The sequence below is a fragment of the Grampus griseus genome, assembly GCF_964374135.1.
Source record: "Grampus griseus genome assembly, chromosome: 3".
Lineage (NCBI taxonomy): Eukaryota > Metazoa > Chordata > Mammalia > Artiodactyla > Delphinidae > Grampus > Grampus griseus.
The window spans coordinates 160,081,029-160,108,287 of NC_139019.1; the positions used below are offsets into that span (position 1 = coordinate 160,081,029).

Genomic DNA, 27,259 nt, shown 5'->3' on the forward strand with positions numbered 1-27,259 from the left:
TGGACTGAAAAAAGCAGGTGCCTGGAAAAACTAGGGAAATGCAAATAAAGCCTGGGGTTTAGTTATGTCCAGTGCTGATGTCTTAGTTTTGACGAATGTGTCATGGTCTCAGAAGATGGTAACATTAGGGGGAAGCCTAATGAAGCGCCAGTGGCCTTTTTTGTCCAAGTGCAAAAGCTGATCCTAAAATTCACACGGAAATGCAAAGGATCCAGGATAACCAAAACAATCTCGACAAAGAACAAAGTTGTAGGACTCACGCTTGCCAATTTCAAAACTTACTACAAAGCTACAGTATCAAAACAGTGTGGTATTGGTATAAGGACAGACATATAGATCAATAGGATAGAACTCAGAGTCCAGAAGTAAACATCTATGGCAAACTGCTTCTCATCAAGGATGCCAAGACCTTTTGAAGGGGAAAGAACAGTCTTTTCAACAGATGATTCTGGAACAACTGGATCTCCACATTCAAAAGAATGAAGTTGGACCCTACCTCACACCATATACAGAAGTTTACTCAAAATGGTTCAAAGACTTAAATGTAAGAGCTAAAACCATAAACTGTTAGGAGAAAACATAGGGGTAAACCTTCATGACCTTGGATTTGGCAATGGTTTCTTTGAGATACGGCACCAAAAGCACAAACAACAAAAGAAAAATAATAGATAAATTGGATTTCACCAAAATTAAAAACCTTTGTTGCATCAAAGGACACTATCAGGAAAGTGAAAGGACAACCCACAGAATGGCAGAAAAGACTTCCAAGTCATATATCTGATAAGGGTCTAATGTCCAAAATATATAAAGTACCCTCACAGAAACAAAAAGACAAACAATTTAAAACACTAGGGAAAGAAAGCTGGATGAAGGATATGCAGGAACTCTCTGCACTACATGAGCAACTCTTCTGTAAGTCTAAAGTTATTCCAAAATCTGAAATGAAAAAAGGAAGCATGGTGGTCACAAATTATAACACCTTGAATCATCTTTTAGAAGTTCACAAGTCCATAGGCACACTGAAAACAACCATAATACAGCAAAAATAATAGCGGGGCAAGTTCTTTTTTTACCAGCTAATAAATTTAGAAGGAATGTCAGAATCATCATAAGTGCAGAAATCACAGTATCCATCATAAAGCCAATGTGATAACTGATTACAGCAAGAATCATCAAAGATGCCAAAGGCATTTGGTGAAAGGTTGCTGGGGCTCAGGACACTGTGGCAGGGACCTCAGAGTGTCACCCAGATTATTTATTAGCTTCACCTGCAGAGGGAAAGAGCTGGTAGGAACCAGACCCAGCTTCAGCAAGGGTGGGGCTGCCCAAATCTGTGCCTCCTGATGGCGCTCAACAAAAGGAGTACGTACATGGTAGTTTCGCCAGAACCATGTTTTAACCTGAATCTCACTCATAATGTGGGATAATCTACAAGATCACAGGCTTGAATTCTTTACAAAAGTCATGGCAATGAAAAGGCAGGGAGACTGTTCTAGATCAAGAACGATTACGGACACAGAAGAGCCAAATGCAACTTTTAAATTGATCCTGAGTAAAATGCAGGCACGCATACACACACGCACACACAGGTGAGCACACACACATGTGCACATGCACAAGCATACATCTGCAAGACATGCACACTCACACATATGTGCAGGCATGCATAGGTGTGCACACACACTATATATAAACTGTATCTCGAGGACACCTTTGAGAATCTGAATATTGCCTGTGAATTAGACAATATGATTGAGTTAATATAATTTTCTCAGATATAACAATGACCTTGCGGTCATGTTGAAGAACGTCCCTATTTTTAAGACACATTATGCTCAAGTATTTAAGAGTGAAGCATCATATCTGTAATTTCCTTTCAAATATTGCAGTCAAAAAAGGGGCAGGGCTTCCCTGGTGGCGCAGTGGTTGAGAGTCCGCCTGCCGATGCAGGGGACACGGGTTCCTACCCCGGTCCGGGAAGATCCCACGTGCCGCGGAGCGGCTGGGCCCGTGAGCCATGGCCACTGAGCCTGCGCGTCCGGAGCCTGCACTCCACAACGGGAGAGGCCACAACAGTGAGAGGCCCGCGTACCGCGAAAAAATAAATAAATAAATAAGGTGGAAAGAAACAGATGGATAAATAGGTGAGTGGATGGATGGATGGGTAGATGCGTGGAGGAATGGGTGGTAGGTGGATGATGGGTGCATAGGTGGGTAGATGGGAGGATGGATGGATGTGGGTGGATCGGTGGGGGGGTGGGTAGATGGGTGGGTGGATGGGTGGATGGAGAGATAAATAGATGAGTGGATGGATGGGTGGATGGGTAGATGGATGGGTAGGTAGGTGAGTGGGTGGGTGGGTAGATGGGTGGGTAGATGGATGGAGGCAAAATATTAATTCATAAATCTAGGTGAAAAGCGTATGGTTATTTATTATACTTTTTTTATTTCTCTTTAAATTTGCAAATATCCTCCTTATAACAACACCCAAACAAAAGTCTCTTTCTGTTTGAGATGTTGGGGAAAAAAAGGAAAGAGTGCAAATCTTTTTCTTCTTCTCACGAAATAACCCCATGGCATCAGAGCAACCCTAAAATATTGGGGTGACAGCCCCATTTACAGAGCAGCTCCTCCCTGCACATCCCTTGGTGCTGGAGGAAGAAGAAAGGGCCCCAACACAGAGCTGGGACTGCACCAGGCATGGTCACTCTTGCCTCAATGCCCCGAGGTCACACTCAGGGCCCCTCGATGACAGTCTGGGACGGGGAGAGCTGGCGCCTGCTGACCTGACTGAGGCAGGACAGAGGTGTCCCTCCAAGAAGAAATTCTGAGCGGCCCAGCCAAGTCCTCGCCTACGGGAACAGTCGTCCCAGCAGACATGACACGGGACTCCTTCCCACCCCCACAAGAAGGTGGCCAACCCCAGCACCCCTACGCTGCACAGATGGTTAAACAGTATTAAAACAAGAACAGCGTGTGCAGCCTAGCTGGGCACGACCTCACTGGAGTTTCTCATTCTCATAACCCCCACAGAGGGCCATTAAGCCCAGGGAGTAGGCAGCCCTGCCACCTCAGTTCCTCCAAGATGCGTCCCAGGGGCCCCTCAGGACTGGGCAGCACCCTCGGAGAGGGGATCTCAGAGGTTTACAGGACTGGTAGGGCCCGGGAGTCCCATTGGCAAGTGGTTTCCATTAGAGGCAATGCTGGCAAGCCTGCCACCACCCACGGCAGCCGGGCTCAGCCCTCAGAGCATCAATTAGGGGAATTGACGGAGTGCTTTATAAAACATACATATACGTATATATCGTTTAACAGGTGAGGGGACAAACAAACCGCAGTTGATCCAAACCATATGATGCAATATAATTCGCCACGAAAATGAAAGGCCCTCTCAAGTCAGAAAAAGAGTCGGACGTAGTTCGATGCAAATTGCTAAATGAAAGAAGCCAATCTGGGGACTTCCCTGGTGGTCCAGCGGCTAAGACTCCGCACTTCCAATGCAGGGGGCCTGGGTTCAATCCCTGGTCAGGGAACTAGGTCCCACATGTCGCAACTAAAAAAGATCCCACGTACCACAACGAAGATCCCGCAAGTGGCAACAAAGATCCCACGTGCTGCAACTAAGACCCGGCACAGGACTCTCCTGGTGGCGCAATGGTTAAGAATCCGCCTGCCAATGCAGGGGACACGGGTTCAATCCCAGGTCCAGGAAGATCCCACATGCCGCAGAGCAATTAAGCCTATGCGCCACAACTACTGAGCCCACGTGCCACAACTATTGAAGCCCACGTGCCTAGAGCCCGTGCTCCACAACAAGAGAAGCCACCGCAATGAGAAGCACGCGCACCGCAATGAAGAGTAGCCCCCGCTCGTTACAACTAGAGAAAGCCCTCGTGCAGCAACGAACCCAACACAGCCAAAAAAAAAAAAAAAAAGACCCACTGCAGCCAAATAAATAAATAAATATTTTTTAAAAAAGAAGAAGACAATCTGAAAAGGACACGCACTGTATAATTCTGGCTCTATGACATTCCGGAAAAGGAAAAAGTATAAAGACAGTGAAAAGCTCAGCGTTTGCCAGGGGTTGGAGGGAGGGAGGGAGGAATAGGTAGAGCACAGTGGATTTTTCGGGAAGTGAAACGATCCTGTATGACGTTGTAACGGTGGATACATGACATTGTGCATTTGTCATAAAACGTGCACCACCAAGAGGGAACCCTGACATACACTGGGGACTTCAGTGCATAATCTCATATTAATAGCAGCTCATCAATTTTAACAGATGGTAATAATCAGGGAAACTGCGTGCAGGGGAAGTGGGTGTATGGGAAGTCTCCATATTTTCTGCTCAGTGTTTTCAGATCCCTATTTCCACACACATCTTCACGCATCTTACTTAATTTGGATCATGGAATAACAGACTTGGGAAGAACTAACGTGAGATCCAGCTCTGAGTTCGTCTCATCTTTGCACTCGGTGTGTCTGCAAGTGTCTGGTGGGTGACTTCCGGTGCCTTTGCACAAGAAACTCCAGACAGTGGGGAACCAGGGCCAACAGGACCCTGAGGGCAGGTGACATCACAGTAAACCCTGGCCTTGGCCTAAATGTCCATCATAAATAAATTACAGGAATTCATTCCATGCAATACTCCCCTTGCTGGAGGGATGGGGCTCCTGTGTCAGCATCAGCATTAACCCTGCTGGGGCATGTGCAGGCTCCCTGGAGGCACGTGCATGCTGCTTCTTGGGCCCCGTCCTGCTCGAGAAGGGCACACCTGAAAGCCTTACCTGCAGGGGGAGGGAGGGCGGCTGCAGCTGCAGGTAGCACTGGCTTGGGGAGTACCAGCTGCTGAGGGAGAGGTAGCTGGGCAGGTACTGGGCCCCCACGAGCTTTCCACCGAGGGCTGTCACCTTGGTCTAAAGAAGAGAGGGTATTTGATCAAGGCTTGGATGCTTGGTGTAGGAAGGGGGTCTTAATCAAGCCTATGTAATGAAACCCCAATAAAAACCGTGGACACTGAGGTGGGCGTGAGCATCCCTATTGGCTGTGCTCTGTGTGTAGTATCAGGAGGGTGATGTGTCCCGACTCCACGCTTCTGCCTGCCCTGCCCTGCCCTGCAGCAAGATCTTCTCATGCTCCAATTTCCCTTTGGAGAACCTCTTCCCCAATTCTCAGAGTATGGGGTCCAGTGTGGCTAGCTTGTTCTTCCCCAGCTCCACGGGAAGCAAGTGTCCAAGGCTGGCCACAGGGTGTTGGGGGTTGGCTCAGGCAATGGTAGGTGGCCCACGTGGCCACTGAGAGACAGTTCCATCATAGGCATATTAGGGAAGCCCATGTCCTGGGCTTGCCAGCACCTTCGGTGGTTCCTCGGAGGGTAAAACCTCCTTGGGAAGTGAGCACAGGGGAGATGGTGGTCAGAAGAGGGAGAAGCCGCGCTGGGCAGCATCCCCAGAGCTCTGGACACTGCTCCCCCTGGAGTTCTCCATCCTCCCCCTTCATGCCCCAGGGACTGGCAGTTATATGACTTTTGCTCCTTTGGAAGTTTGAACCTGCTGTCTTCACTTGCTGCTGGAAAAGTGTGGCTAACACAAGAGAGATGCCAGAAGTGGGGGCAGGAAGGGAGTAGTCTAAGACCTCTGTGTGATAAGGAATAAAGAAGCTAGGGACTTCCCTGGTGGCGCAGTGGTTAAGAATCCACCTGCCAATGCAGGGGACACGGGTTCGAGCCCTGGTCTGGGAAGATCCCACATGCTGCGGAGCAACTAAGCCCGTGCGCCACAACTACTGAGCCTGCGCTCTAGAGCCCGCGAGCCACAACTACTGAAGCCCGTATGCCTAGAGCCCGTGCTCCGCAACAAGAGAAGCCACCGCAGTGAGAAGCCCACACCTCAACGAAGAGTAGCCCCCGCTCACCACAACTAGAGAAAAGAAGCTGGCCCACCTTTATCTCAGTTACTGGCAGATAGCCTCTGAACCCCTAAAATTTCCCAAGTGATGCGGGTGTCTTTGTTATTCATGGTGGGTCCTGATCATATGAGCTAATGAGATAATTCGGGATGGGGACAATCATACCAGAAAGACCAATCATGGGATTAGAGGGTTGGGGCTTTGAGCCACGGGATGTGGTGTCCACTTGACCTCTAGGGAGGGGAGGCGGCTAGAGACTGAGTTCAGTCCTGGGGCCAATGATTAATCAATCAAGCCTATGTAGTGAAACCCCAATGAAAACTGTGGACACCAAAGTGGGAGTGAGCATCCCTATTGGCAGTGCTCTGTGTAGTGTCAGGAGGGTGACGTGTCCCAACTCCATGGGGACAGCACACGAAGCTACAAATTTGGGACCCTCCCAGCTCTCGTCCTATGCATGTGTGTCTCTCTCTTTGGTTGGTCCTAAGTTGTATCATTTTGCTATGATAAAACTGTAATTGCAAAAAATACAAACTTCCAGTTATAAATTCGGTCCTGGGTATGTAATGTACAGCATGGTGTCTATAGTTAATCATATCATTTTGTACATTCGAGAAAGTTGCTAAAAGAATAGATCTTAGAGGTTCTCATCACAAGAAAAAAAAAGTGTAACTGTGTATGGTAACTGGACATATTGTGATGTCATTTCACAATATATACATATGTTAAGTCATTATGTTGAACACCTGAAATAAATATAATGTTACACGTCCACAGGTGCTGTAATTGTAAGGTAGTGGGGTAGCAGGAACCTCCAAATTTGTAGCCAGGTGGTAAAAAGTGTTGGTGGCCTGGGGATCCCTGGCTGTTAAAAATCTTTAAGGAGGGCTTCCCTGGTGGCGCAGTAGCTGAGAGTCCGCCTGCCGATGCAGGGGACACGGGTTCGTGCCCCGGTCCGGGAAGATCCCACATGCCGCGGAGCGACTGGGCCCCTGAGCCATGGCCGCTGAGCCTGCGCGTCCGGAGCCTGTGCTCCGCAACGGGAGAGGCCACAGCAGTGAGAGGCCCGCGTACCGCAAAAAAAAAAAAAAAAGTCTTGAAGGACATGTCGCCCACAGGGGACATAGTGACCACAAGTGTCCTCGGCTCCCACCCACACATTTATTCCCAGCTACCTCCTGTCCCCACCATCCCAGTGTCCGTGGGGCCACCACGCCTACCACCAGCTAGAGAGGTGAGGGCTGGGACATCCTCTTTACCACACCTGCTCCTCCCTCCCCTGACAAGGAGACACCAGGTCCTGCCAATTCTACCTCCACAGCTCCAGGCTCAGTGTCCTCTCCATCATCACCTCCCGTCTGCCCACCTGTGGCCCCGCCCAGACTTCCCCCACTATGGGCACTGGAGTGACAGACTGCCTTCTGGGTAAGCCCTGAGCACCCCTGTGAGGTGAGGGGAAGCCCCACTGGCTCCCTCCTCCATATCTTCTTGAAATGGCTTGGCTGGCTGGGCATTTGCAGGATCCCATTACACTAGGACTGTGGGCCTCTGGGGCTGTGCATATGCTGTTCCACCTTCCTGGAAGCAGCCTGGCTGAACCTCCCCCTCGTCAGGAGTCCACCTGGGAAGATCCCTTCACAGGAGCCAGGCACCCTCATCTCTTCTCAGCCGCCCGCCTCACTCTGGGGTGGTCGGGTTATCTGACTCACTATCAGCCTCCCCCGTCAGACTTTGAACTCCCTCAGGGCAGGGGCAGGACCCAGGTCCACTGACCCAGCGCCTGAGCATGGCCTGGAGGAGGGGCCAAATCCATGCCTGCTGGCTGAATGACAAGGGTCTAGGTGACTCACCCACCTCCAGCCACACATGCTGGGCTGACACAGGGATGGAGGGGATTTCGAACCCTACCAGCCCACCCCGGGACACAGACTCGGTGGTGTATATGTTGTCCTTCGGCGTCAGCTCTGCCCTGATCTGGACCGTCACCCCCTCAGCCGGGCTGCCGTCTGGGTAGGACAGCTCCACCTGGAAGGAGTCACCAATGATTCAACGTGGTTAGGGTGGCAACACTTCCCAAACGGATCTATAGATTCAACCCAATCCCCCAGCAGGCTCCCAGCCAGCTTCCTTGCAGCAATCAACAATCTAATGCTAAAATTCATACGGAATTACAAGTGGCCCCAAACAGCCAAAGCAGTCCTGAAAAAGAACCAAGAACTCACACATCCCAATTTCAAAACTTAACTACAAAGGTACAGTAATCAAGACACGTGGTACTGGTATAAGGACAGACATGCAGACCAGTAGAGTAGAAGAGCTGAGAGTCCAGATATAAATCCACCCATTTATAGTCAATTGATTCAAAAAATAAGATTAAAATATGGTGAGGGGGAATTCTCTGGCACTCCAGTGGTTAGGACTCCACGCTTCCACTGCAGGGGGCATGGGTTCAATTCCTGCTCAGGGAACTAAGATCCTGCATGCCGAGTGGCACAGCAAAAAAAAAGAAAAGAAAAAGACTATAGTCAATTGATTTATGACAAGGGTGCCAAGACCATTCAATGGGGAAAGAACAATCCCTTCAATAAGTGGTTCTGGGACAACTGGATCTCCACATGCAGAAGAATGCAGCTGAACCCCTACCTCACACCATATACCAGAATTAACTCCAAATGGATCAGAGACCTAAATGTAATGGCTAGAACTACAAAACACTTCGAAGATAACGTAGGGGAAAACTTGTATGACCTTAGACTTGGCAAAGAAGTCACAAGGCACAAATCACCCCATGCCAGCCATTCTCCTGGTGCCACAGCCAGGTAGGAATGGGGCGGGCAACGCCACGGACAGTGCCACGTGACTCTCAGACCTCACTCATTCAGGCAGGTAGAAAAGGCAGTCAGAATGAGGGGTTCAGATATTGTGAAGAAATACGGTCAGTGGTTCCTGAAGGACCCTGGAGCACCCCTCAACTGTGTAGGTTATCTGGTGATGGGGTGACCAGCTTCAGCTCCGTTCTTTAAGGCAGACAGTAGAAAATTTCTCACGTGTAGGTGAAATGCTCCCCTTTCACTGAATGGACAGCTCCAAGCCCCTTCTTCATACACCATCTGACCCTGCACATGGTGCCTTAGCTTCTACTCAAGCTGGTACCCTCAAAGCCAGGGGCACACAAGCCGTGTCTCTGTGTGTGGGACAGTGGGAGCTGAGATCTCATCATGGAGGAGAAAAGAGAGGTCCCAGAGCAGAGCAGGAGAAGCAGGACACAGCATGAGGACAGACCGCTAGGATCCTGTGGGTGACCCATGGAACATAAAAGGGGACACGGGTGTGGGTGCTGGGCAGAGGCAGGGGTTAGAGGGCATGGCCAGCTTCCCCCTGAGGTGATGCTAGGCTCCACTGGCCTTGACTCCCTCAGCTGCAATTGAAACACAGATACCCCAGTTCAGCAAAAGGATCTCGAATTTCTAGCCACCTCAAACTTTACTGTGTAGAAAAAATGGTGTGGTGGGTGGGAGGGAGATGGGGGCTTGTTCAAAATGCTGTTCCCCACAGGGGATCTGAATCAGTCTGTCTCAGGGATGGGGATCTGCCTTTTAGGGACTTAGCTATTAAGTCATCCAGAGGTAACGTCAACCCAGTTAAGGAAGGTGATTTAATAAGTGGATACGTTTGGTAGTGTATATGGAAGGGAGATGCAAGAGGGAGGAGATATGGGGATATATGTATGTGTATAGCTGACTCACTTTGTTATAAGGCAGAAACTAACACACAACTGTAAAGCAATTATACTCCAATAAAGATGTTAAAAAAATAATAATAAGTGGATACGTAGCATCATGGTTTAACGCTCTAGGTACGGGAATGTCTAACTATGTGGATTAAAGGAAACCATGCTTTTAGGTGGAGCAGAATGTCCAGTGTCCCCTGCCCTGGGTACCAGCTCTCATCGCACTCAGCAAAGCAGTCCCTTGATCCCGAGAGGGCAAAAGTTCTGTTGGCACAATCAAACGATGTAGTATTCGGCCAAGTCACGGCTGTGGGGCCCGCGGCATGCACTGCAGTGGTTACACAGCGGTCCTTGGGCAGGAGCTGGGCTGGGAGGCAGCGCAGAGCCTGTGACCTTGATGGCCCCTGCTGGGCACCACGCCCAGGGCTTACCTTCCCCACATAGGACAGACCCGGCTTGAACTGCTTCCTGGTGTCCTTGGAGTACCGGACATCCACCAGCTGTCTCTGGACGGGGGTGGAGTCATCAAAAGCCACCTGTTGGCTCCCGTCCGTGCTGGTCACCATGGCCCAGATGCTGACGGTGCCCCGGAAGTGCTCAGGGACATCGGCCAGGATCATGTCCTTCACGCAGATGTTGAAGTCCTGGGAGCCGTGGATCTGGAGGCGGGAAACACACAGGTCGTGCTCGCCGGGAGCTGGAGTGGCTTTGAGAGACGACTCGCAAGCACAGAGCTCAAGTAGGTGACTCTGGGGACTTCCCTGGCGGTCCAACGGTTAAGACTGCACGCTCCCAATCTGGGGGGCCCAGGTTCGATCCCTGGTCAGAGAACCAGATCCCACATGCCGCCAACAAAGATCCCGCGTGCCGCAACTAAGACCAGGCACAGCCAAATAAATAAATATTAAAAAAAAAAAAAAGTAGGTGGCTCTGGTGGCTTGGAGGGCCAGGGGGACACTCGGTGACCCCCCCGACCTATGCCGTGAGTCACTGCGTGGGGACTGAATCCCTGGCTGGACGTGCATTATGTCCCAGGAGGAAGGGAGTCAGCTCCTTGGGCAGAAGGTGAGACAACCCCTCGGGCCAGACTGCAGGCAGGGACTTGAACCTGGTCAGCCACACTCTAGAGCACGGGCTCACCTCCCACGCCCGGGGTACAGAACCCCCTCGATCAACCCCTATCTCAGGACCTGGGGGCAGAGGCTGGCAAATAATCCACATCCACAAACAGCTGTGGAGTGAATTACTCAGCAAAGGAGAAAATTAAGGCAAGAGCCACCAGGGGCAGCCTCCAGGGACAACGGCTAGGACACCGAGGGCACCAACACCAGGCACGAAAGAGGTGAGGGGCCAGGGTGTCTACTCCACAGAAGAGAAGCCTCAGGGACAGAGAGGGGGGACGCATCCCAGGCGGCAAATGGATGAAGAAGTAGCCTCGGGTGGAAATGGGAAGGAGGTGGCGCTGACAGGTTTAATGCCTGCAGGGGCACAGAATCTCCAAGATGTGTGTGGATGTTACATAGTAGCACACTCACAACTTAATGTTAGGTTGAAAAAGAAAAACAAAAGCCAGGTTATAAAACTTTACACGCACGGGAACGTGAAATCATGCAGCCACCTTGGAAAAGAGTCTGGGAGTTCTTCAAACAACTAAACAGAGAGACACCACTGAGAGACTGAATATACAAATGGACCAGGGCCAGATAATACAGAAAAAAAGAGAACTCGGACCCACACTCTGCAGGCACCAGCAAGGAAGCCAACCCATTACAGTCGGCTCTCCGTATTCGCGGTTCCGCATTTGCGGATTCAACCAACTTCAAAGAGTTTCAATCTGGGATCCTGGGATGCAGAAGCCTCAGACATGGGAGGGCCAACTGTATCTATAAGTCAGACTTGTAAGAAGTCAGACCCCTATCTCAATAGCAACCAAACCATAACCCCCGTCACAACAAGCCCCAAATGGCCAGGACCAGATTCATAACTGACATTTTTTCTGATTTTAGCTCCCACTTCCATCTTAGGACCAATTGGAAAGAGCCCAATATGCACCCCCTCATCAATCACTTTGGATGCCTGCTTCTAGCTACCCGCCCATGACTTTCTGCACACCAATAGCCTCCCATCACGGCACACTGGAAGCCTTCCCTTTCTTTCACTATAAAGCCTTCCCACTTCTCCACCTGCCTTTGAGTCTCTGCCAAACACAGGTGACGGTGGCTGGCTCCCTTGCTGCAAGCTTCGAATAAATAGCCTTTGCTTGTTCTTGTTTGGGTGGTCTTCATTTAATTGCACACCATACAACCCAGGGATTCCAAATGCAAGAGAAATGAGAACATCTGGCCACACAAAAACTTGTACGTGAATGTTCACAGCATCATCCGTAATAGCCGAAAAGCAGAAACAACTCAAATGTCCGTCAGCTAACGAACAGATAAACAAAATGTGGTCCAACCACGCGGCGGAATATTACTCAGCCATAAAAAAGGATGAAGTACCTACACACAGTACAATGTGGATGAACCTTGAAAACATCAGGCTGAGTGAAAGAAACCAGACACAAAAGGTCACATGGTGCATGATTCCATTTATATGAAATGTCCAGAAATACATAGAGACAAAGCATGTAAGTAAGTGGTTGCCAGGGGCTGGAGATGCAAACAGGGCTTAACTGCAAAAGGATGTGAGAGATTGGCGGGGGTGGGGGGACGGTTAGCAGAAATATTCTAAAACTGTATGGTGGTGGTTGTATAACTCTGTAATATACTAAAAACTACCGATTCGTACATTCTATATGGGGATTTGAATTACATGATATGTGAATTATGTCTCAAGAAAACTTTTTTTTAACTTTACACACAACATCCTAAGAGGAAACACATCAAAATACCAATAGTGGCTGTGTCTGCCTATCAGAGGACAAGTCGACTTTATTACTTCTTCTTTATATGTTCTAGCCTCTATGTTCAGCCTGCAGGAATATTATCATCGGAATATCCCCACCATCTAAACTGTTTTGGGAAGCAAAATAAAACGGACGATCACAGAGCTGAAGCTGGTGGGAAGGGACCCACCGAGTGGGTCGGGGTTCCTGCTCCTCACCTTGGTGGTCCTAAGGATGGGGCGCCCCACCTCCTGGCTGTAGTACCCCACGCCATTTACAGTCATGTTGATGGTTAAAGTCCCCGAGACAGGTTTCCCAAAGGTATACCTGGAACAAAAGGACAAAGGGTAGTAAGTTTCACAAGCAGGAGATGCCCAGGGGACAGTGGGGGAGGGGTCAGTTTCAGGAAGGCCAGGCACAGCAAGATGTGATCAGTGGTACAGTGGCTAATCCAGGGATGCTTCCCATCCTACATTCCACCCTTACAGCCCTCCCTGTAGCCCTGAGTAAGGACAGATCATGTCAGGGCCCTGTGTTCCTCTGCACCAAGCCTCATGTTGGACAGAAAAAGAGACCAAGGGTCAGAGAAGAACTCTGGAGCAAAGCAGCAGGGTATATGAAACAACCACTGAGGTTGGCCACACATTGGAGCAAGGCAGCCCAGAGGATCGAGCAACCATGGACAACAGGAAGGCCTGGCTGGGCTTAAGTGCCCAGGGAGTTCAACTTTGAACCAGAGATCTGACCTCTCTGAGCTTTGGTTTCCTCACCGGGAGAATGAGAATAAAACCATCGTCTCAGGGATGTTGGTAAAATACTTCAATGTATGTATATCATGCCTGATGCAGTGGAGACACCTGCTTACTGGGACACAGGGGCAAAATTGGAGCAAAATTTAAAAAATAACACCCAGAATTTTGATAGTATTTTCTGGACTATAAAATGTGTGTATCCAGCAGCTCTATTTACAGTAACCAGGACATGGAAGCAACCTAAGTGTCCATCAACAGATGCATGGATAAAGAAGATGTGGCACATATATACAATGGAATATTACTCAGCCATAAGATGAAACGAAATTGAGTTATTTGTAGTGAGGTGGATGGACCTAGAGCCTGTCATACGGAGTGAAATAAGTCAGAAAGAGAAAAACAAATACCGTATGCTAACACATATATATGGAATCTTAAAAAAAAAAAAAAGGTTCTGATGACCCTAGGGGCAGGACAGGAATAAAGACACAGATGTAGAGAATGGACTTGAGGACATGCACGGGGAGGGGGAAGGCTAAGCTGGGACGAAGTGAGAGAGGGGCGTGGACATATATACACTACCAAGTGTAGAATAGATAGCTAGTGGGAAGCAGCCACATAGCACAGGGAGATCAGCTCGGTGCTTTGTGACCACCTAGAGGGGTGGGAAAGGGATAGTGGGAGGGAGACGCAAGAGGGAGGAGATATGGGGATATATGTATACGCATGGCTGATTCACTTTGTTATACAGCAGAAACTAACACGACAATATAAAGCTATTATACTCCAATAGAGATGTTAAAAAAAAAATGTGTGTATCCACCACGTCCCTGGATTTTAAAACACACGCAGCCAGGGGAGACACACGAGGGAGAAGTCTCAGCCACAACCTCCGGCAGGTGGCAGAGATGGGGCGTGGACACGGGCCATGTAGGGCTCCCCCAGGGGCCCCAGAAAGGGACAGAGCCTCTTGACTCCCTCTGGTCGACCCTCACATCGGGCTCCGTCAACAGCCTGGTCATTAGGCGGGTCAGCCCACTGGCTGTAGGTCAGCCCACTGGCTGCGGATGCCGCCCACAGGGTAAGGGGCATGGCCTGGGAGGTGTGCCCTGGGGAAGGGCATGCCCTAGGGGTGGGACATGTCCTAGGGGCAGGGGCTTCCCTGGGCAGGGGCAAGTACTAGGGGAGGAGCAAGTCCTAAGGGGAATGGGTGTGCTCTGGAGGAGGGGCGTGTCCTAGGGGAGGAGCATTGCTGGGAAGGGGTGGGTCCTAGGGGAGGGGCGTGCCCACAGTGGGAAGGGCTCACCGACAGTGGCCGCCTCTTTCTCACCTGGCCCGCACAGTGCCGGTCTCACAAGTGTCCAGGTCCTGGATATATCGGGGCGGGTCAATAAGGAGCTCAAACTTCGGCAACACTGAAGGGAGAGAGCAGAGAGGAGGGAGGCAGGATGGCTTCCACCACTGGGGCGGCCCCAGAAGGGTACTGGAGATGTGGGAGGGAGGAACACAAAGCCACCTCTGGGGTTTCTGTGCTGCTGACACCATAGGAATCCACACCACCCGTTGCTGAGCACGGGCAGCTCTCTGGGGGTTTTGCCGGCCGCATCTATGTCCTATCTTTGGGGGACCAGCACTTCGTTTTTCTCAGGGGGCCATGTATCATCAGTTTTAGGCCAGCTGAACTGAGTGCAGCCAATTGCAGCCCATCCCAGGGGTGCACAAGTAGCCAGGCTTCTGGACCCGTCAGGGGCATCCTGAGGGTGCCTGCAGCTGGAAAGGTCACTCTTTGCCGCCCTGGGCACATCCAGCCAGCTCGTCCCCCTGCACAGCCCACGGAGAGATGGACACCAAGGAGCAGAACGGAGGACACATGAAGACTCTGGTCCTGAGAGCTTGTTACACGAGCCTATAACCCTTTCCTTCTGCTTACTGGGTCTGCACCAGGCTTCTGTTGCTTGCAACCCATAACCCTGACCTCTAAGGATTTTCCTTCCAAGACCTGCCTCGTGAAAGGAAGAGAAATCCTCGACCCCATCAGGGAGAATTTTAGCACAGAAGCAGAGTATGTGGCTCTGGCCCAGGTTCATTCCCCAGCTCTTAGTACTTAAGCAGTTTCCTTAACAGCTCTCTCAGCCTCAGTTTCCCCATCTGTAAAATGGAGATGCCTCATAGGTTCAGGACGAGGATGAAAGAACAAAAGGAAGTGACAACCTTAAAAAGGAAGGACATTCGGACACATGCTGCAACACGGATGAACCTTGAGGACATTATGCTCCGTGAAATAAGCTACTCACAAAAAGACAAATACCTTATGATTCTACTCGTATGAAGTCATATATTTTACAATTTTTTTTAAAGGACATGACAAAGGCCCAGCCTTCCATATCGTGCCTGGCCCTACTGAGCGCTCAGTGAATGAGGCTCCGGCCATCTTCCCCCTTGTCGTGTGTGTCGTCACTAGGGCTGTGGTTTCTCCCAGATCTGAAATCCTAGGGTCCTAAGATGCTCCGACTTACCATACTTCTGAACTTCAAAGGACTTGTTGTACACGTGGCCTTGCATTTCGACAAAAACGAACCATTCTCCCAGTACCGGCTGGTCAGACAAGGGGAAGGTCACGTTGGTGATGCCTGTGTGAAGAGAGACGCCCCCCCTCATCCTGGGGCAAGTGAGTGTGCAGAGGGCCTGGCATCTGGTGGTGAGGTCAGGGCAGAGGCGCCCCGGGGCCCTGCGCCTCCCCCCGGCCGAGCAGTCCCTCGGGGAAGCCAGAAGCCACCCGAGGCTGGCGGGGATTTGCGCAGAACAAGCACCTCTGCAGTCTGAAGGGGAAGCAGCGAGACACTGCACCTTGCGTTCCTGGGGGACCCCTGAGGCCAAGGCCAGGCGCAGGCAGCTCTGCTCCCCGCACAAGTCGTTCCCTTGGTGACAGAGAATCACACAAGCCCTGTCCCTACTTGGCAGCCCTCTCTAGGCATCTCAGAATCAGGAAGAGCGAAATGGACGTGGAGAGGGGTCAAGGCCAGGCCAGGAGACCTGCACAGCCCACACGGCGGCTAGAGACCCCATTCTCTGTGTCTGGTTCACAGAGGCATGCGGGGGCCAGGAGCCCCCGAGCAGGACTCAGGGGTCTGTCATGTCTGTGCATTTCCCAGGTCGAGGGTGCACAGCTGTCCTCAGTCTCCCCAAGCCCCACCTACGGCTCCCCTCTCCCAGGACTCCACTTCCCTTAGGGCCGAAGCACAAAGGGAGATGTCAATTACATGGCCCTTATTGTCACAGAGAAAGAAAAAAATGCCAACTCCTCAGGCAAAGCAAAGCCTTCTGACTCCCAGCTGGAAAAGAACTGTCTCCTGTTGCGTTGGGGATGAGGACAAAGAAGATCTGCAGCAGGAGGAAGGTGGGGGGTGCCCACAAACAAGGCCCTGATATTCCAGAAAGATCTCAAGTTACAGGAGGATCCCCAGCTGGGATCCCAGGCACACAGAAATGTGGGCGGAGGGTCCCAACGCTGCAGGGAAGGAGCGGCAGGTGCCCAGACAGAGCACATTCTATTTTCCTGGAAGGTTTATCACATCTGCCACCCAAAGGTGCAGCCCCCAAACCACAGAAGGAATTAGGAGAGAGGATGAGAAGAGAGGCTTACCGCAGCATAAGGGCTGCAAGTGTCTCCACTCCATCATCCGTGAGCCCCGGGGGTCCTGCAGGGGGACGGATGCACAGTAAACTCAAGGCAGCCTGTGCGTGCCCGGTGTGCATGCGGACCTTCCAAGCCTGCCCTCTAGGCAGAACAGAGAGCTCGGGGCAAACAGAAGCTCGGGGCATAGAAGGGACTTGTCTGAGGACAAGGTGGCGGAAAGGGCTGGCCTGCCTCCTCATTTAGGGAGCTGCATGCAAATCTACAAAGAGATGGACAGACACACGCTCAGCTTATTCCAGGGTGGACCCAGGGATCGGGATGGACCAGGTCCCAGTCTATGGGGTGCCGAGGCAGGCAGGGATCAACCCAGAGGGTGGATGTTAGGCAAAAACAGACCAGGTCTTGCAGAGAGCGGGCTAACTGTCTCTGAGCCAGCTGCAGAGGGGCAGGCCACTCACCAGGACATAAGCTTCCAGCTGCAACAGAGACAGACAGAGGCAGTGAGCAAACCCTCCCATAAGACCCGAGCCCTCCGTGCATGCTAAGTGTTCATCCCTCGGGACAGGCACAGGTTCTGTAATGGGTTTAATGGTGTCCCCCTCCTCCCAAAATTCACACGTTGATGTCCTCACGCTCAGGGTCTCAGAATGTGACTATTTGGAGACGGGTCTTGATAGTGGTGATTAGTTAAAATAAGGTCCCTAGCATAGGTCCCAGTCCAATAGGACTGGTGTCATAAGAAGGGGAAATTTGGACACAGATGCACATAGAGGGAAGACAATATGAAGACACAGAGAGAAGATGGCCAGCTACAAGCCAAGGAGGGAGGCCCGGAACAAATCCCTCCTTCACGGTCCCTGGAAGGAACCAATTCTGCCCCCACCTTGATCTTAGACTTCTGGCCTCCAGAACTGGGAAAGAATACATTTCTGCCCTTTAAATCATTGAGCAAACTCATACAGTGGCCACTGGCAATGAGGGTGGCCGAGCCCCATCCAGGACCTCTGTGTTCCTGGCTCCCCATCACAGCCCTGCCCTCCTCTCCAGACTCCCACACGCCCCAACCAAGGACAGCTCCTCCAGGCAGCCCTCCCAGGTTGCAGCTGGGTTGTTTTTTCAAGGGATCATGCCAGGTTCTTTGAAGGTCTGGAATGCACGCTTTCATCCCTGAACCCCCAGCACCTGCCTGGAGCCTGGCTTCTAGCTCCATCAACGTCACACTGAACAGTCAACACTGACTCCGGTGAAGGTCAACTGCTTGCACAACTTGCCCCCTCTCCGGGGAAGGCTGTGGGCAGACGACCCCCTAAAACAACTGGGCACAGGGACTCAGCACCATCCGCTCAGAAACATACACGTTTGGGACCTTCAAAACCTCCCTGGCCGTGGACCTCGGTATCCCACTCCTGGGGTCCAACTGAGCCTAAGGAAGGACACACCAGTGAAAAAGAAGGTTTGAGCATAAAAACAATCGTGGCAGCATTTCTGACAATGACCAAAACCTGGAAACAAGCAAATGTCCACCAGGAGGGGGCAGCTGGGTATGAAGCCTTCCTTTGGCAGAAGGACCTCAGGCACTGAGGTGAGTTTGCAAGGCTGTGTCAAAAACGTGGGCAAGTGCATTCAAAGATCCAATGAAAAAAGTAATGTGGAAACTCGGGCTGGTGAAAGTTAAGAAAAAGCTGCGTGCACCCGATGGAACTGTGCTTCTAAGCTGGGGCCCACTGGGGAACTTTGCAGGATTATTTTCCAGCCCCCTGGGGTGGGGTCTGGGTCCGCTCTGCTCAATCATGTGCCCCAAGTGTTAGAACGGCGCCTGGCATGCAGTAACCACCATACACGTGACCCCTCGGGGATCCCTCAACTGGAGTCACCCCAGACTGCGTTCCCATCTTTGCTCTGGATATGTACAGTTTGCTTAAATCTCTTCCTTTACGATCTCTTTCCTTCTGAAAGCGCCTCTTTGCAGCAGAATGCCAACTCATAAATACAGAAGAAGCAACAGAGTTGGAAAAATCACCACTTTGCAAGCATCATAGCAAGTTTTGATTCATGTAATTCTGAACTCATCTGTGGAGGCTAGAACTAGCGGGTGATCATGGTGACTGGCAACAGGGTGTCCACACAGTCTCAAGTGTCCCCCACAGATGACTTACTGATTACAAAGGGGAAACAGTGACTTTTGCAGGGAGAAACCAGGCAGACTCTATCTGAACTACCGTCAGGTACCTCAGGATATGACACACTGGGGAGGACCAGCACGGCTCCTGTGGCTCCTCCCCCATGACGCACAACTTGAACCTGATCGCAGAGAACAAGCCGGCAGACCAGCCCACTGGGGAACACCATTCAAAACAACTGCCTGGAGTCTCCAAAAATGTCAACGCCGTGAAACACAGGCAAAGGCTGAGGAGCTGATTCAGAGTAAAGGATGCGAGAGACATGACGACTAAATTCGACACGTCGTCAGAGACTAGGTCCTGGACCAGCAAAGAAACATGCTATAAAGGACATTATTGGAACAATATGGACTCTGTATTAGATAATATTATTGTACCGATGTCAAAATTCCTAAATGTAATGATTGTACTTTAGTTGTATGAAAGAATGTTCTTGTTCTTAAAGGATACAGGAGGTGTTCGGGGACAAAGAGATGTGATATCTGCAAATTATTCTCAAATGATTTATCATTAAAATAATTTTAAAACTATGTGTGTACATATACATACAATACATGTATATGTACATATATGTATATACACACACTGAAAGCACATAAATATAATAAAATGTTTTGTAATTGGTGAATCTAGATACATGGTTCTCAAAGTGGGTTCCCCAGAGCAGCAGCAGAAACCAGGAACTTGTTAGAAATACAGATCCTTGGGGCCCATCCAGGAAGCTGCTGAATCAAAAATTCTGGGGAGGGCTTCCCTGGTGGCGCAGTGGTTGGGAGTCCGCCTGCCAATGCAGGGGACACGGGTTCGTGCCCCGGTCCGGGAAGATCCCACATGCCGCAGAGGGGCTGGGCCCGTAAGCCATGGCCGCTGAGCCTGCGCGTCCGGAGCCTGTGCTCCGCAACGGGAGAGGCACAACAGTGAGAGGCCCGCGTATCACAAAAAAAAAAAGAAATTCTGGCGAGGGCCCAATAACTTGTATGTGAACAAGCCCTCCAGGTGGTTCTGCTGCACACTCCAGTTTGAGAACCTCTGTTCCTGATCAGAGCTTGGCCAACTATGACCCTTGGGCTAAATCCGTCCCTCTGGCTGTTTGTGTAAATAAAGCTTTATTGGCACCCAGGCACAGCCATTCATTCACGTGCTATCTGTAGCTGAGTCCATTCAAGTTGTGACAGAATCCCTCTGACTGGCAGACCCGAACATACTTACCACCTGGCCCTTTACAGGAAGTTTGCCCACCCCTGGGCTCCATGAAGGGCCTATGGGAAGTTCTCTGTGACTTTCTTCCAACTTTTCTGTACATTTGAAGTTATTTCCAAATAAAAATTAAGAGAAAATCAATGTCTTTTTTATGTGAGTGTATTTACTTTGAAGGAGAAACGGTGGGTTTTAAGTGGCAATTATATTTTGTTTCTAATAAACGTTAAATAAATGCAGGGCTATTAAGATTTTAAATGATGGGCCACGGCCCCGACCCCGCACAGAGGGGTACTGGCCACTGCGGGGACCACTGGTGCCCCTTGCGGAGGAAGCATGCCCACAAGCACTCTTGTCACATAGAACTTCCCCTGGGTCCCCCAAGGGACGTGGAGCCCCGGGAAGAAACCGAGAATGGAGGTAGAAATTGGAAGAGGCAGGGGGAAAGGCCAGTTGTGGATGGTGGCCCTGGCCAGGCCGAACCCAGGTGGGTATGTTCCGGGCCCACGGTTTTAGAAGCCAATCTCACCTTCTCGCTGACGGGCCTCAGGTCTGGAGTGACAGTGAAGATGCTGACGAGCACTGGAAGAAAGGACATAGGCGTGTGGCAGCTCCAGGCCATGGCTGGCCCTCCCCCCCCCCCCCCGGCGCGCACTGGCCACCCACCTCGGTGTTGGGGCCTGTACACCGGCTTGTCGGTCTGGATGAACACGGAGGCTCCCCGGCTGTCCACAGTCACTGAAGTCTGGTTGTGGAAGAAGGGGCCCTCCTCTGCCCACCAACCACGGCCCCACACCTTCAGGAGGGCCTGGCCCCAGAGGCCCGTGGGCACCTGCAGGCAGAGCACAGAGCTTTGGGCAGGGGGTGTCACCCTGGAAGGTACCCAGGTATTGTGAAAGCAGCATGGAGGTCTAGGGCAGGGGAGCACACCCAGGGGCAACTGTGCACCCAGGGGACACTCAACAGTTTCAGGAGATTTTTGGGGTGTCACAGCTCCGGGGAGCAGGCGCTACTGGGCATCTGGTGGGTGGAGGCCAGGGATGCTGTTCAAGACCCTGTGATGCACAGGACGGCTGTCAGCAGCGCTGAGAATGAGAAACACTGGTGTAGCTTGACAAGACAGAGCCTTCTCCTCTCCTGACACTGCAAGCTTGCAAAGATATTCTCATCCCTGTAGAGCTACAAGAATTATCTCCCATCTTACCCAAATGCAGTCATAGCTGGTAAGCTGGGAGGTACGGAGACCCTAGTCCCTTCATATACATATATACATATGAATACATGTATGCCTATGTATGTATATTTTCATATTTCATATATGTATAGAGTGCATGTGCCTCTGTGCTTTGTCTCTCTGTAAACACTGCACACACATTATACAATCCCATTTATATGAAATGTCCACAACAGGCAAATCCACAGAGACAGAAAGCAGATTATTGGGCACCAGGAGCTGGAGGGAGATGGGGAATGGGGAGTGACAGCTAATGGGGATGGGCTTTCCTTCCTGGGTAATGAAAATGTTCTGCAACTAGACAGGGGTGGTGGTTGCACAATAGTGAGAATGTTCTAAATGCCACTGAACTGTCCACTTTAAAATGGTGAAAGTGGTAAAAAAAAAAAGAGGATTTTTTTGGCCACCTAGGTGGATTAAAAAAAAATAATAATACCCACTGCAGTCTTAAGGATTCACACTGGAGTTCAAATTCTTCTAGGGCAAAATTTCCAACATTTAGGGAATGGAAACTACCCTACATAATTCCCTCATTTTTTCCTTTTTAAGTTATGAGCAGAATACCCATGCATGTGAGTCATAACCTACAGAAACTCCTTTTGTGACTAAAGCAAACAAAAGTCACGACTCTGGATGTGACCATGTGCCATGAATGCGATGCTCGTGGCCATCCCTGGGTGCCTGGCGGGTGGACATTACGTGGTCATCAGTTCACACTGGGAGCTACAGCACCACCTGCTCCTAAGACCATCCAAATGCGAGGGTGTTCTTCTCCCAGTTTTTTGTCAGCATCCACCTGTGTGATTGCTCAAGGGGTGAAAAAGTCCTCGTCACCATCACAGCAATCAACCATGCTAAGTATCCTGGTGAATTATCTGACCGGTCCTCACACCAGTGTGCCCATTTTATGGATGAGGTCGGGGCATGCCAGGACCTTCTCCATCCTTCCAGCACCTGTCTCTGGCTGCCTCTCTTGTCTGCTCTGAACAGCATCAGAGGGACCCTGCCTGCCTGCCTGCCCACCTGCCACCCTCGGGATGGGGCGTCTCAGGACTCTGGGGTCCCTCCTAACTGCAGTTAACCTTGAGAACCTTTAGGACGAACTTGAGGATAATCCCCTTACTTTGACCCCCAAATCTTTACCTGCCTTTGTTTCTGGAAACCACTCAGCACCAGCCAAAGACCTCCATGCAAGGAGGAAAAAAACCCAGGCCACTCAGGGGAGCAGGCATGGACAGGTAGGAAGTAGCTGGCGGGAGGGGGGGAGGGGCTGTGTGCCAGCGGGGTGTCGTGGGTGCTGGGACCAAGAAGTTGCCCCTGAGAACAGAAAGGATCAGATGTGACCTTTGGGGACATGAAGTGACCCGCCCCGGGTCTTGAAAGCTGCAGAGCTGCCGTTTCCAATCAAGTCTCAGCTCAAAGTGGCGTTCCTACCTGGTCCTGCACCTGCCAGCCCTCAGAGGTCTTGCCGGAAGGTTCTGGACTGAGCTGACCCCCATCCCCACCCCTGACCTCAGTGATCCACATTTGCTCCTTTAGCATCAGTGACAGCCAAGGACTCGGGGGGCCGAGATCCAAGCAAGGGAGGCGGCCAGGCAAAGTTGGTGTAGCTGGCAGCTGAGTACAAAGGTGGGGGGCTTGGGGCCCAGCTAAGGAAAGAGGCTGGCTGTCCTCTGGGGAAGGCTGTGTGGAGGGGCCAGTCCTACGGCAGGCCGATCCACCGCCCTGATGAACGCCCAGCTCCCCGCCCCTCCACGCAGGAGAGGCCCCTGGGGCTCTGGGTGGGGGTCCCAGATTACCGGACTCCGTAGGCATCCACCAAACATACCCGAGAGAGAAGCCACCAGACTCACTAGACCCTGAGTTTCCGACACATTGTTGTGCAGATGGGTGATCAGGACTTAAAGGCATGGCACACAGTAGACACCCATGGTTGGTGGCGACAGGTATCACGATTCTACTCCTAAATGGAAACCATCCGAAGCAGAGGGATTCAGGTGAAGGCTGATTCCACAGATTGGAAATCTCCCTCCCACTATTCATGGGAGCTCCTGGCTGGCTCCACTCCAGGCCACTGGCTGCCTCTTTTGGCCTCTTTCCTGCCCCAGGGCTTTTGCACCGGTGGTTCCCTCTGCCTGGAATGCCCTGCCCCCAGATTCCTGCATGTCGGTTCCTCCTGGTTTCAGCTCAGAGGGACCCTGCTGCCATATAAAATGGGACTCTACCCCCCACTCCTCAGCATTCTCTTTCTCTGACACATTTTAAAACAAAATGTTAGAATCTGATTAACATTTAGTGTCCTAAAATAGGACACTTGCTACTCTCTGAGGTGATCATGTTTATGTAATTGGGGGGTTACTGTCTGACCCACCCCTTTGCCCATCACCAATAAGGCTGGTGGCTGAGAGCAGGGAATGTGGCCAACTTCCTGCTTGAAACTGAATAGATGCTTAAGGCATTTGTTACACAGATGCACGGGTTAAGTCTAAAAAATCGGAATAAAACAAATATCACGAGGTTTTAGGTACGCTTTCTTGAAAGTTCCATCAAGGGCCTCTTACCGGCATCCTCGCTGCTGCACAGATGAGAAGGACGAGGCGAGACACAGACCGGGTAGAGCCTGCCCGTGGCAGTCAGTGGCAACACTAGGTCCCCACAACACGGGTTTCCAAACCCTGTACCCGGAAGCACTCAGGTCCCCAAGGCAGGCACGGCTGGGGAGTGGGTGGGGTAATGGGCAGGGGAGTCCTACAGCCACAAGAGCAGCTTTTCTCTTGTCTGAGGCCCACATCATGGTTCCACAGAGCAGAGTTTCTTAACTCAACCTCGGCACTACTGATGTTTAGGGCTGAATCATCCTCTGCGGTGACGGTGACGGGGACGGGGGCGTCCTGTCCCTGTAGGGTGTTGAGCAGCATCCCTGGCCTCCACCCACTAGATGGCAGTAGCACCCTCACCCCCAGCTACCATAACCAGAAATATCTCCAGACACTGCCATTGTCCCCCGGCGGGGGAGGGGAGCATCCTTCCCCACCCCCCAAGTTGAGAAAGGCTCATCCAGAGCTCTTCTAAATGCTGAGGATCCCAAGACCCTTTTGACAGTCTCCAGTCCAGGGATCCCCGACCCTTCTCCCAAAGTTATATGGCCCTTTACTGGTTTCTTATACAAATCCACAGCATCTCGCCTGTGAAGAGTGCCTTCTTATGTGCGGTGGCTAGGGACAGAGCATAATCTTCACCCCGCTGGGGCAGCCCTGGTTTCTTTCTTTCTTTTTTTTTCTTTCTGGTAAGTAATATGCTTTAGTAAAAGTACTTCTCTAAATAAAATACACGAGGCTTTCTTTTTTCCTAAGTAGTTCATCTGTCAGTGGACAGGGCAGCCCTGCATTCTGATTCACAAGAAAGCAGATCTGCTCACAGGAAGCCGGCAAGGGCGACTCTAGCCTATTGATCCAGGGTTTTCCAAATGCTGACATCTGGGGCTGGCTCATTCTCCGCGGAGGGGCTGTCCTGTGTATTATAGGACTTGAGCACCATCCTCGGTCTCTACCCACTAGAAGCCAGTAGCAACCTCCAACCCTGCCCCCCAAGCTGTGGCAACCAGAACTGTCTCCAGACCCTGCAAACCTCACCCCCGGGAGAGAACTCTAGAGAAAGAATTCTAACATTGACAAGAGGGCAGGAAGACCACTGCCCCACAGCAATGAGACACTAATGATGCATCCCATCCCATGGAAGAGGAACCGCCCCGGACTTCATTCTAATCACTGGGAGAGAGCACATTACAATTTGGAATGATTCTCTACTTAGCCCATCCTTTCAGGGACTCCTTTGAGCATCTGGTAAGCGTTAAGGACTAGCTAACCCAGAAAAAGCCGACAATTTCAGGGCTTACGACTGCCTTGAAATCCAAGGACTCCAGTTAAAAAACCCATGTCAGAGAATGACCTACCTGTAGTTTGGTATGTAAAATAATTTTAAAATAATAATATTCAATGCCAACAAGGCTGAGGGCAATTTGGTCTCTAACGTATAGCTGGTGGTACCATGCACGTGCACTGCTGTGTCTTCCAAGACAAAACAGGACACAGCAAGAGCCTTGGATCCTAATTTGGTAGCTCTTCTTTCAGGGTGTTCAGTCTAAGGCAGGCATCCAGTACGTTAACAGCTTTACGCACAAAGATGCTCTCAACTTTTGGATTACATTATCAAAACCCTGAAAACAAGAAAGAAATCTAACTATGTACAAGCGATGTGTGTGTGAGGGGGAGGTGTTAGTAAATTAGTATATGAAAGAGATGCAGTGGGATGTTATTTACAATAGGATGCAATTATAGACTTGGAAACACGGAAGTATGTTTACGCAACGTGTGAAGAGAAAATGGCATGACAGACAACAATATACCCTTTAACTGCAACTATGAAAGAAAATGTCTTTATGTGGACAAGGATTTATGGGAAACATGAAAAAGTGAAAAGTATGAGGGATGGGATTATGGGTGAGCTTTGAGCTTTCTCCTTTTGTAAACTGTTTTTTCCTTCATTATTCTTTTTTTTTTTTTAACATCACCATTAATGATTCTTTTCACAACACATGCAACTTCTCTTGTTCCATTCCAGTTCAATTCTTTATTTCCAAGGTAGGGTTTCTGATTTTAAAAATTCATAGCTTACCTTGAGTTTGATCGTCCCTTTATCTAAAAAATGAAAATAAAATGAAAACGGTTAAATCAGGAGCTGTGTTTGCCTGCCTCCTTGAGCTGCAGCCTTACAAACAGGGGCTTTCTCAACCCAGAGGGATTTTCTGTGGACAAACACACACCCTGGGTCATGCTGGTCTGGCCTGGGCTGGGATGGGCGGAAGTGAGAGGTTTCCTCCAAGCTGGAGAGTACTGAAGACCGGAGGACATGGACAAAGCCGAGCTATTCAGGGGAAGGTTGGCCAGCCTGCATACTTTATTCACTTCACCCCTGGCCCCTGCCCAAGGTAAGCTGTGAGGGGAGCAAAGAGAAAACTCCACGGGAGAGGAACAAGGAGAAAGGTGGAGAGAAAAAAGAGGAGCCTGAGGTCCCCAGTGGACCTCACTCCAATGGATCTAACTAGTCTTCCATCTACCTCTCTCTTCCACCCAAACTGAGTCATCTGTCATCTGACACTTCTCCAGGCTCTTTGGCCTCCAGGACTTAATTAGGCATCTACTGTTTCTGCCTCCCAGTGTCCATTTCCCCCATTTCCTGCTGATTTTCTTGGAGGAGCCCACCTACCCAACTCCTAATTCTTAAGGTTTAGTGGGTTCTGCCCATCTTCCCTGGGGCTCTGTGCAGATCTACATAGGCCTTCCTCCTAGACACAGTGATTGGTTCAGAGTTGAGCACATGTCCTAAAATGGGCCAATCAGCATGGGCCGTCCACCTGGTCACAGGACTTGGTTCAGAGTTGAGCACATGACCCACATGGGCCAATCAGCATAGGCCTTCCCTCTGGTCACGGGGATTGGCTCAGGATTGAGCACATGACCCAACACGAGCCAATCAGAGTTAATCCTGGGACTTTGCCCAAAGGTCCTGTAACTGCCAGTCCCTCCCTGCTTTGGAGAGACACAGGCACATCCAGAGTGGAGCTGGGAGACTGGGCCAGTGATGCCAGGGGACTTTTCCAGTTATAAGAGCCCATAAACTCTCTGTTGCTGAAGCCAACCTGATTTGGGTTTCAGGACTGGCCAGTGGATTCGGGACTG

The 27,259-nt window shown here is 50.7% G+C and overlaps 1 protein-coding gene across 1 annotated transcript in view; it reads right to left on the reverse strand.

Annotated features, from left to right (window-relative positions):
* CPAMD8 (C3 and PZP like alpha-2-macroglobulin domain containing 8) overlaps positions 1-27,259 on the reverse strand; it is a 96,813-nt gene that overhangs the window by 65,087 nt on the left and 4,467 nt on the right. The window contains exons 3-13 of the mRNA XM_082651268.1: positions 26,196-26,218; positions 20,954-21,119; positions 20,817-20,869; positions 17,369-17,386; positions 16,917-16,971; positions 15,790-15,903; positions 14,604-14,688; positions 12,740-12,848; positions 10,069-10,296; positions 7,762-7,932; positions 4,788-4,916 (exon numbers count right to left, since the gene is read on the reverse strand). Of these exons, the coding sequence (XP_082507394.1) occupies positions 4,788-4,916; positions 7,762-7,932; positions 10,069-10,296; positions 12,740-12,848; positions 14,604-14,688; positions 15,790-15,903; positions 16,917-16,971; positions 17,369-17,386; positions 20,817-20,869; positions 20,954-21,119; positions 26,196-26,218 (1,151 nt within the window). The remainder of the gene's footprint in view (positions 1-4,787; positions 4,917-7,761; positions 7,933-10,068; positions 10,297-12,739; positions 12,849-14,603; positions 14,689-15,789; positions 15,904-16,916; positions 16,972-17,368; positions 17,387-20,816; positions 20,870-20,953; positions 21,120-26,195; positions 26,219-27,259) is intronic.